Source organism: Manduca sexta, chromosome 15, assembly GCF_014839805.1.
Source record: "Manduca sexta isolate Smith_Timp_Sample1 chromosome 15, JHU_Msex_v1.0, whole genome shotgun sequence".
NCBI classification, from domain to species: domain Eukaryota; kingdom Metazoa; phylum Arthropoda; class Insecta; order Lepidoptera; family Sphingidae; genus Manduca; species Manduca sexta.
The window spans coordinates 5,224,985-5,237,305 of NC_051129.1; the positions used below are offsets into that span (position 1 = coordinate 5,224,985).

The window sequence follows — 12,321 nt, forward strand, 5'->3', positions numbered from 1 at the left end:
ATTTCTTTGTTTTTATTACTCTACGTGGTTCTTTTTAATTTTTATTTAAAAATTATATCAGATATTCGCGAAACTTTTGGGCCGAGATTACATGTCTTACTTAGCGTGCTTCATCGAACAAACATCTGAATGAGAGTATTTAAATTGGCTTGTATAAGCTGAAAAAGCTTGTTGGCATTTCGGTCTAGTATTGACAGAAATCACTCGCCGCTTACGACACATGTATAAAACATCTTGGGACGCATTTACGTTTAATATCAGTCGTGTGCCCCAGAATAGCAATTGTTAGTGTGATAGTGAATCAATAGGCCATCAGCTGATGTTTGAACATCATGAAGCCCATAATTATGGGCTTATTGTGTTGTTGATATTTATCAACAATACAAGAAGAATTATAAATGCGCTGTGAGCGTTAAAGGAAAAGAATACACAAAGACTTATGCCTTATTCCCTACTAAGTATTTTTAGCGTTTTTGCCGAATGGAAACCCTTTCACATTATGAAAATCCCTTACTCATTGTAATTAGCTATAGCGCTATTTGTCCTGTAATAAGATTAAAAATTAAAAATATATTCAGATGACAACAAGTACTACGAGGAAATGTATCCTGTATTATTTTAATTCAGGACATGGTCTATCCGTATGCCAAATTTCAATTTAATCCGTTCGACGATTACTATTTCCTTTATTTTTAACAATAAATAAACCTCAAAAGATCTTCACAAACATATTTTGTACTATTACTAAGAAGTAAGGTAAGATGGATGAAAAGTATATTTATATTTAGGATCTTTGGGGTCTCATAGAAACAGCAAGTACTCTTCGGGTTTGCAGCCCTATTTGTCAATAGTATGTGCGGTAAGCATGTAATCCCGGCCTTAGATATCTACGTGCATATTCGTGCATAAAGTGAAAAGCATAGACAATATAAACCTAGAGGGAGATGTCAGTCAATTTTTCTTCATGAGAATAGAGACGTGAAATAAAATTATCCATACAAGAGCTCGAAAGTTACCTATACGAAATAGACGAATTTACGAACAGTAAGCCTATAATTACGATGGGAAAGCAGTTGAAGTGATACGGTATACTTTTAGAATTCAGTTTTTATTGTGTTTAGTTGGTTTAGTTATACTGTGTTTGTTTTCATTGTACAGTGAAAAACGACTGCACGAACATTGATGTGAAGAAAAATACGTGATTGTGTGTACAATATGCGCAGAGTGTTGATTACGAATGACATCTGTTAACAAAAAGAAAACAGTGATATAGAAGATATTCACAACATTATAGCAGGTAATTGCATTATCGTATATGTTATACGTCAATAATATTGTTTCTTTGTAATTGGTAAGTTTTATGCGTCACGAAATCGAATCGCCCTTCACTGTCTATAAACCAAACAAGAAAATGTCAAGATGTGACCTCCAATTTATTTACTAGATCCTATTTCATATTTTTATATTTCCTGTTCGAACACTTATCCGTTTCCATTAATTGGTGTGTTTTACATTCTCTGGTACTGTTTGCGTCCCATTTGGCATGTAGGCGAGACGATATGGTGATTGAACAACATGACCACTGGTTACAGGCAAAGATTATAAGGAAATTATTCACTATACATATTTACTGAGGTTGCACTTACATTTTTACCAACTCAATGTAACTATATAATAATATACTACATTGCAGTATTCAAGTTAATTTTGTTAGTAATTTAGCACACATAATGACACACATTTTTAACATACATTTAATGTTATGATATTTAAACTTTCACTTGGAAGATGTAAAAAACATTGTCCAAATATTTGTAATAACAATCTTTCCATAGTCAAGAAAGAAAATTACATAATTTTTCATATTTTTTTTTATGTACTAGGTATGTGAAGCCTATAAATAAAGTTAAAAAACAGTTGCAAAATATTACTCATTATGTTTTGATATCACACAATTACTATTGACTTAGCAATTTGTTTTCTTTAGGAAAGTTTGGTTGTAATTGAAATATTAAACTCTATTGTTTATTAGAAGTGAACCAACCTTGAACTGTTCTGTGGTAAACAATTATTGTTACTAGAATCACTAATGAAATTAGGTACATATGTTTGTTTTCAGCTTATCCTTTTTGATACTTTTGTAGTTACCAGAAGTAATTTTGTACCATTCATATTTTCAATGCACACTTTAAAATAACTGTTGTGTTTATACAAAAAGTGTTACTCCTTATAATTAGCATATTATATTGCTTTTTTGATGGATTTTCTAATGTCCAGCTGTGAACTATGAATTTAGACAATAATAAAAATAATTCACAAAATAAAAACAGGAAACTGATAATGTCTTCCATGGCTAAAATAACTAGAACTTTTAAGGTTTCTATGATCAATGATTGACCAACAATTTAAATCATTCTTTAGAGATTCTTCTTCACATTATGGGATGGTACACACAAGTTTTTAAAGTAGGTGTACTAGTTGCACCTCTGCCTACCCCTTCAGGGATACTGGCGTGATTTATGTTTTCTTTTTGTATATAAATGAAGTCATGAGTATAATAAAAATATAAAATATTCACAGTATTGTCTAAATACAGAGGACTTACTTATACAATTCAGTGTCCTTAGTGAGTTTATACTGTTGTACATAATATTATACAAATTGACTATTATAGAAGTAAATGCACGTTATCTTGAAATTGGAACATAAGAAATTTGTTTTATTTGTAAAAAAAACCTAACATTTACATATTTGGATTGTACCATACCCACACTAGGATTTTAATTTTGTAGTTAATTTCTATGTTAGGGTTAAAGATTCTTGTTTCAAGAGGGTTGATGTTTTCTCTACTCAATAATATTGGAGGCTGTAATATTCAATTGAACTATTATAATTTCATCAGAGTAACTTTAGATGTCACTGCAGTAATGTATGTAAGCAATATTGGCCTTGACCCAAAAAGTAATAGAAAGTGTGTCTTTGAAAATAGATTCACACAATATCTTCTGCAGTAAGAAACCTAAGTATTGAAACATTTTCAATTTCAGAAGACATTATTAATACTTATAGTACTGTGAAAGAGGAATTTCCTGAATATTGAATACTTGAAATGGCATCATTAAGAGTTAGTCATTACAGTCTAATCTTATCAGACTATTCAATTTGCTATTTTTATGTTATTAAGATAAGACATAAACTACATTTTACACTTTCATATTGAAGTTTGAGAATTGATGACTTTAATGAGCAGAATATGGAATTCTTGTGAATATGAATAACAATTAAATGGTGTAGTTGGTTATCAAAATTAACATCAGATAAATGTTTAATGTACATTAAAAGTAATTTAGTAATTGACAGTTATTATTATCTCTATGTAATTGTTTATTCAGATTACTGTCTACTTTCTTATTTTTTCATAGTATATATTCAATATTCATGTTTAAATTATTACTATTTCCCTTAAAATAAAATAATAGATTAGAATCATAAACTTATCTGTAATATGTAATTTTTTTTAATAAAATTAAATATTCTGACTACTAAATGTAGAACATTAGTGAAAAGTAGAGTTTTTTTTATATAATATTATAGGTATTTTAATAATTAATTGTTATTAATAACCCTATAGTATGATAGACTTGCATCTCGACCACACTGTGGTGTTAAGGTGGTAGCTCAAGGTCCATTTTCATACATTTTGTTTCGGCTTTAATCTGGGTAACTAAACAAGTATTGGCAAGTAAAGAATTTAAATTCACGTCTAGTTAGTGATTAGTTCTCGCAGTTGAAAGAAAAACGTAAAAATAATTAATAATCATGGATATTTCTGCCTTTAAAATTTCGTCATATTAAATTTTAAAGGCCGAAATATCCATGATTGTTAATTATTTTTTCCAACTGCGAAACTAAATGTATGAATACACCTATACCTTAAGTATTTTTGGTAAATTGGATGCTTTTGCTATCTTCCTGTTCATATTTTGAGTACATAGGTATGATTTTATGTATCTAAGCCAACAGAAACTATGCATATTAACTACTTCCTATCAGGAACTTAAACTTTTTCTAGTGTCTACCTCTATCATCATTGTATTTGGTATGCCAATATTTACAATTGTTTCGATAAATCATCTACCACTCATGTCTTGTTATTGTTTTGATATGCCATTGTTTTAAAACATACCTAACTTGGAGCTATTCCATTGAAACATGCTTGCAATTGAATATTGTGTTTTATAAACATTTAGAAAAAATATCTGAATCATTTTGAAAAACCTTGTATTTTTTAAGGATTTGGCTGGTTGTTGTTGTAGGTATAATTGCAATGTTACTACTATTGAATAATATTATCGTATTTTTATCACAAAATCTTAAAATATGTAGTTATTAATTCATGTAATATGTGTCAGAATAGCTATGGATTTTATCTAGGAAGACAGCTGGTGGAAGAAATAATAGGTCACTGAATTCAACTAAAGTCCTGCATCATGCAAGGCCTTACTTTTGCTTTTACTTAGCTATGCCAGTGGTAATATGTATATGCCATATTTATATTCTCATAATCATATTTCTATATAATAGGTATTCATCACAGTAATATGAGGTTGAGTCTATCATTGAGAATCTATCTGATAATATATATAATATTGCAGCATTAGAAATTATGCTACAATCTAGGTAATTGTTGACTGGCCTCAATTTCAAGAGAATGGGTAACAATAATAATGGAAAGTATCATTAGGCCTTTGGTAATTAACATAGTTCATATTACTATTAATAATGTTTACTATATTCTCATAGGGCATTAAAGATAACTTGTGTTTGTGTCAATATCTATGTAAAGTAAATAAGGTTTTACTTGAAGACTTATTTTTTTACAATCTTTTATTTACCTTTTTTAAATAGAGAGTTTTTAAAATAGATAGTTTTTATATTGACCTTGCGAGCATAGAATAATTGGTTATGTGGCAATTATTTTAATTGAATCTCAAGGAAAACATGAATTTCTAAGGTAAAAATTGCATTTATCATGCCCATGAAGGTAATATCAATAACAGTAACAGTAAAATGTGACGTCATTGAGTGTCACTGGTCTTACGCTGTATGTGTGAGAAAGAGAGCATGATAATATTTCAAATAAAAATAACTAACTGCTTTATTTTTCAACCAAATTTGATGCTGATTTCCCAAAAATATTTTACTATTATTTTTAATATAATTTATGTTTTATAGAAAATAATGTACAAAATAGTATTAATTACGCTATTGTAAAATCTGACCAAATACTAATAGGTGTATGTACAGAAATCGACATTCTGCTATTGCTCATGGTGATGGTTATCATAGTTTTTGAACACTCAGACGGGTGTTATGGCGGAATGTGTTGCTGCGTCGCCCTATACGCTCTACTAATGCGTCCATAGTATAATCGCTCTTATTGCGTAGTCAAGTTTGTTTGTAAATGAACCACTTAAAACATTTATTTGATGATAGATAAAACAAATTCGGTAAATAGTTTAGCTGATGGTTACTAACTCAGTTGTTAACCTGATAATATAGCGTACATTAACTTTTGTATGTTGTGTCATGGTTCAAACGTCATGACAGGCTTATCACTCCGTACAATCGCTGTGCTAATCGTAAATACCATAATATTTAAAACAAATGCTTATTAGTTATTATTTAATTAAAAGCATAGTTAATGATCGGACTTCAAACGTGTGATTATACGAATATTTATTGCATTTTATATTTCTAGTTACCAAAGTGGTTTTTCCTCATCATAAAATATAAATTTAAAAATATTTCACCCTAAAATAATTGTTGTTAATCAGCCTTTCATCAATTATTGGCTTGTAATTTTCGTACTTACGTTAATTTTGAAAGCGAAATAGACCAGTAAGTCTCATTAGAAATTGCATTGGTGATGTCTTCTTTTCATCATGTCTAAACTTCCATTATAAAGCCTCTATTTCTAATAGTTTGTCACCCAAGTTCTAGTAAACGCAGGTATTATTGGATTACTTTTGGGATTAAGGCATTTATCGACCTCTCTGAGTGAACTAAATTATTCAAGCTTACAAAGTACTTTATTAGCTAAGGTAAGACTAGTCCGAAATACTGGCGTAGCTATTACTTACTAGCGCGCGTAGCGTGGACTATTTAAATGGAGGTCTCAGGTGCAACCTTTGGACACGCGCCTTTGATCACGGCTTTGGCTATTTGAAGTTATTAGTTAGCTAATGCTCGTCGATTATTACTCGCTTAAACAACAAAGCAGACAAGAGACTTCTTCCGAAGGATTTCAGAAATAGTTTGTCAGTTTGCATAAGTCTAGCGTTGTGGACATGGATGTAAGCTCCTTTCGAGTCAAGAGGCCCTTAGCTGTCAATGGCATCATTGACATTCATACATAGCCAGAGAGACAACTAATGCATCCACGGTTCGCCGAACTTATTTCCGTCCCATGATGTAATAGGTGGTTTGCCTACCGCGAAAACAAAACATACTTTTGTGAGGGCCAAATCTGAAAATCCAAACCAGGACTTCGTATTTACACATACAAACTTACTTATAAAAAATTCGCAAAGCTATGCTTAGTTAAAACACAAATTTACTCAATCACTTGTAAGTCAAAACCTGCCATCTTGCCTCTTAATAAGGTTTAAACTAAGAACCGGTGATGTTTTTGACAGCTTTTTAAGTAATTCTAAACCACCTCTTAACGCAAAAACAAGTTTATAAGTAAGGCTGCTATTGTATAGTCTGTATTACCTCCATATTAAACGAATATCGCGGATTTACGACAAGGCTGATAATCTTGTTAATCATTGCTATATGATAATGTTCCACATAAAATATATGTATCATACGGCACTTATGCATGAATGATAATATGCATTGTATATTAGAGCATGCATGTACCCTATATATTTTCTTATAAAGCATTACAAAAGGAAGTCAATCTGATATTATGTTATTTTATCACGCGGGTGCAATCTGTTGTAAACCCATGACTTCAATTCCCATGCGAAAAGTGTGTATATGTACGCGTAGCGATATACACGGCACCGGTTATTGTATAAATGGTTCTGTAGATAACAAAACTTTGCGTGAATAAACCACTAGCCAATTGAAAATTGCAATTTATCAACCCACATTAAAGAATGGTACAAGTCTATAGATTTTGTATATCTTCCGCTGCTCCTTGCCCTCAAGGTTCCACGTACTAGTTTTTCTACTCATTTAATTACCGCAATGTTAACTACGTTTGGTATGGAATTAATAGTACATTAAATAAAGGAAAGTCAACTTATGTTATTGAATAAATATTATGTATGCATTGTTCACAGTATGAGTACAACGGAGACGATCAACGTGACGCCGCAGCCGATGTCGGACATAGTCCATAAGATGCTGAAGCCGCTGCAGGAGCCGATGTTCCTGCAGACGCGCACCGCTCAGATCATCGCCGGCGTGTTCGTGTGGACGGCGTTGTTCATTACTTGCCAACAGGTAATATACCAGCCTTGTATTATGTCACAGTAGTATTACTACCGGCCATGGACCTCGTCTACCTATAAGAAGATTAAACCCTTAGTTCACCTCGCTAGCCTCGTGCATGTCGTAGTCCAAATAATTGATATTCTTAGATATGTAGGTTTCCTCTCGATGTTACAGCTAGTCATAATACACACGTAAGTTTTAAGTCAGAGGTCGTGTCTTGGATTTTGAACCAACGCGGCGGATCTTCGTCTCAGCAGTCCGTTTCCTTCTTAACTAGGCCGTCCTCGTTTAATACAGTTAATTTACAAACTGCATATTGATGTACATTATTGTAGTATTAACGTAATATAAAGCGACGAGGATGCTAATGAGGAAAATAATATAGGTCGTGTACCTGTACGCTGTTCAGACCTTGATATTATTTTGATCGTAAAATAATCTTATTACTAAGCTATTTATAGAGACTACACGAGAGCGTATCCCGTGTCCCGACTCCGTTGAATTGAAAATATAATAAATTTGTAGATGTAACTAATCGTTTTATCGTATTGAAACATCAATCCCCAATAAACGATCCAGATAAAGTCCTACAGATGGATGACAATAGCAGATGTAATAAGGTCATATTATGAAGAAATTCTCTACGTTCGTGTTAGGTTCAATAATTTTTATGTTATGCGTAATTTCACATTAACGCCAATCGTCATTAACTTCGGAAAAGGTGGTTTAACGTTTACACGATGTGAGTATTATCTGACTCATTCCAATGACATCATCATTTTATGTTGTCCGTGTTTGTACAAAGTGTTTAATTCGACCGAATCGCCACGTTGTCACAAAATTCTATGTTTTGACTGACTTCGTTTATTGTCACAAATACATTGCAAAATCAAATAGAATTTTATTTTCTTATATGTCTCTCAATTATCATATTTGTTACATAATGACTATGATAAATCGAAGTAAGTTTTTTGGGAAGCGCAAGTTAATAGTTAAACCGGTTCCAACAGACTGCTTAACCTTTCCATCACTAATATGCAATTTATTTTGTATTCTTTTAGGCAAATTTATATTAACTTAAGTCTTTTTAGTATATTAAACCGTATTATAACGAAGCTAGTCACACAGGCGTGACTAGACACGTTTTCCGCGTGTGTATAACAACAGTATCAGGTTATGAATTTTGTATTATGATGGTTTCACCGTTCCTATTTCTAACATCTCTCTGGTGTGGAAAAGTTATTTATTCAAAGCATATTGTGCATCTGAATGTAAAGCAGTCTCTTGAAATAATAATTTAGACATAAAAATTCGTTTAAGGCATCTCACATCTAAAAAGATGTCAATCTGCTTTCCCTAAGCAATCTAAGTTACGATTTTTAAGCAACGGTTTGGTGATGCTATTTTGAGTCGTAAATAAATGCAGATGTACTCCAAGTTCAATACATAGTGTTCCAAGCAATATTAGTTCTAGTAATTGGCATCCATTCTAAATGTCCTAATATGATTAATACTCTCCCTTACTGTGGTACCTTTCAAAAACTAGCTTACCTAGCCATTTATGTGGAACGTATTCTGACGGTATCGAGGGCTTGTCGAATGCTGTTTCATCATCGTAAATTCGTGATGCAATCATGTTAATGTCGATATAACATATTTCTATAGATGAGGTAAGTTTGAAAATAAACTCAATGATGCATTGTCGGATGGGTCATCCATGATTGCGGATCTAACCTTGCATTATATAAAAATAAAACTTCTACAGTTTCTACAGAATTTAAATCACGAAAACTTAACAAACAAAAAACATTTTCGAGGATGAAAGGTAAACAGGACATTTTGGATAAACATCTATTAAATTTGGCGGTTGACTGGTAAGCTCTTGAAAAAACTAGCGCAAAGATTCAAATTCTTGATACGGGAATAAAATAAGGTGGAATTTATTATGTGTTTTAAAATTAACATTGCTGTTATCGTCTTGTCATCGAGACGTTAATTTGTCTTCATCAACGCTCATCAATGGTCTGACTATGTTAGGGAAACCTTATTTCAAGATAATCGAAGTTTTGTAAATATAGTTTTATAGTTTTGTATGTAAAACTGATAATTCTTTTACGTTTTTTTTTAAACAAGTTCTAAACAAGTTACCGTTATTTAGGTAGGTTCATTGGATGGGTATTTCTTTAAGCTATCTGACGACATAAAAATCTAGATTTATATTTTTTTGAGACACCGCTTTTGAACTTAGCACGGCAGTATGGAGCTAGAAGGAAAAAATAATTGAATCAAGATCATGTACTTAATTTTAAAAGGACTATCATATTCCATCCATATCGTTCGTCTTGCTCCACTTGCCGCCACAAATAGCGTTAGGTAATATATTAAATCTTTTTTTTTTATATCACGACCTTGTCTTGCTTAGCGACTCGTTGTAGATTTACCTGTTTCTTGATAACCATGTAGCGGACAGAGTAACACTTTCGAACAAATTCGGACTAGAATATTCTGTATCTTTATTGAAACGCAGTTTGTTTCTTAAGACCCTGTTCAGACGAAAATCTTTAGACGCGCGTTTATAACTACACTTATTTTGTTCTTCAGTTCAGTTTTTACAAGTATTTTGTTCGGGGCGTTCATATGTTAATACGCGCTGTTATATTATGTACTTGTTAATGCGCATCTGAACGCGATTCTCAACTAAACGAAGTCTAAAACCTACATAAATTTCACTATTTATTATCCTGTGATGTAGATAAGTGAGTAGGGATAAGTTATAGCTCTTTAACAGATTTTATTGTTATTCAATAAAAAGTACGTATATCAGTGGCGAAGCGTCCATACAAGCCGATTCCTACCGGGTTACCTTTTGTAAATTAACTTAAAATAATAAATGAAAAACATAACTATATACTTAATAATTGTATATTCAAACAAGTCATCCTATACTTATTTCATTAAATCAATACTTCAACGATTACGGTACATAGTTATTATTATTATCAATTCGTTAAATCGTAACTCGCGCGCAGTGCTCGCGCCTTATAGTGTTCGAAGTGAACCCGGCCGCGCATAGCTTCCCTCGCGATATTGTTCTCTCTTTCACACGCAGCGCGGTGTCTTTGTCTAATCTTTTGGAAGTGACGTAAAAATACATGTGTGCGTGCGTGTATGTGTAATCAGGGTAACCCGAGAATTTGCGGCTTAATGTTGGGCCATTGGCGCGAATTTTTTTAATAATTTAGAATTTATAATATTAGTCTTTGTGTATAGTGTGGGTTATTAATTTTTGTTGGGCTCTTTTAAATAAGTATCTATGTTCAAAATATGTGATTATTTGTTAAATTTTGAGTTTAGAAATAATGTTTATGTTAGAAGGAAATTTTATGTATTATAATATTTTATTGATTTTAATTTATTGTGAACAGCGTATTACATGTTAACTATAGAAAAAAATATTTCCTCGGCTTACCTTTTGAAAATTTTCACCCTTCGCCACTGACGTATATTATTGTTGAATTTTATGCTATTGTGAAAACCTATTAATAAATTAGCTGGCTATAATGAATAATAATGTCAGTTAATTGTCCACCCACGGAGTGGACAGATGACCTAATAAAAGTCACAGGAGATTGCAGGATGCGGGTCGCTTCCAATAGTTCTATATGAAAATATTTGGAGGAGGCCCATGTTCAGCAGTGGACACTCTGCGGCTGATGACAATGATGTTGAAGGACAATTATGATTGATGTATAAAATAAGCACTGTACAATAATACTTCGGGGCTAATTCCGCGTCTCAAGTAGTAACTCACAGTGTCTTGGTAATTGGTATCGATTAAGCCGTCAGGCACAGACGCCTTTCTTATGTTAATTAATATTGCAGCACATAGACTATGGACACTTATGCATTCTTTATTTATGCTGAATCCAATTGTAGGTGTTTTTTCCAGACATTATGTTGGTTATCTTTATTTTTCTCAAGAATGAAGTTTAACTATATGTCTGCAGGAACTCAATTTACTCATAATAAATAAGAAGAATGATCTGTGCGCAGTTTGTAAACGGCCTCTGTAGAGATAACTTACAATTCATCATAATCCGTTATGGCTATAAACGTGACGAACTATACGCCATATTGTACGCATTTTTTACTTTCTAATGATGTGCAAATTTCTTTCACGTTTCGTTTCATGAGCCTAGTATAAATGTAGGGATGAGGGGCAAATAAAACATGTGGAATCCACTATACGTCTTTACTTTTAACCCAATATTAATTAAAAATACGGTTGCGCGCACGCCAGAGCGTCTGCCGTATCCACCATCGTTTTTGAGAGAGAGAGAGAAAAAACTTTCACCTTTCTCTAGCATCGAAAATCGGATACGCTTACGAAAATATTTTAATAATTATCTAACAACGATCGGATATTCCCCACAACTCGGCCATCCTCTGGAGAGTCTGGCCCCAGACTCAAGTAAAACTCATAAAATATCACCACAAACAAATAAACTAGACTTCAGTTACAGGCATCATTAATACAATAATTAATAAGGAATACTATGCAAATATACTAATATGACACTACATTGATATTTTAAACTCTTTAGTTAATAACGGCAGACACTCTTACATGAATAATAAAATCACTCTAGATTACATATTTAAGTAAAATCAACATCAACCACAAACATTAAACCAAAACATTAATTAATACACATTTCACAAAGTACAATACTTACATCAAACAGGTACATCATCTTTGAACACAAATGTTAAATCTTAACATAGCTTACATTTATTGCAGAGTACAATATT

At 32.2% G+C, this 12,321-nt stretch overlaps 1 protein-coding gene across 3 annotated transcripts in view; it reads left to right on the forward strand.

Annotated features, from left to right (window-relative positions):
• Positions 1–929: 929 nt before the first annotated feature.
• Positions 930–12,321, forward strand: part of LOC115439965 (transmembrane protein 184B) — a 28,788-nt gene continuing 17,396 nt past the window's right edge. Inside the window, exons 1-3 of one of the 3 annotated variants that reach the window (XM_037438764.1) lie at positions 930–1,086; positions 1,159–1,297; positions 7,356–7,518. In XM_037438764.1, coding sequence (XP_037294661.1) covers positions 7,357–7,518 — 162 coding nt within the window. In that variant the 5' untranslated portion in view covers positions 930–1,086; positions 1,159–1,297; position 7,356. Of the gene's footprint in view, positions 1,298–7,355; positions 7,519–12,321 lie in introns of all 3 variants that reach the window. The other 2 variants (XM_030164067.2, XM_030164070.2) reach the window with 2 other exon arrangements.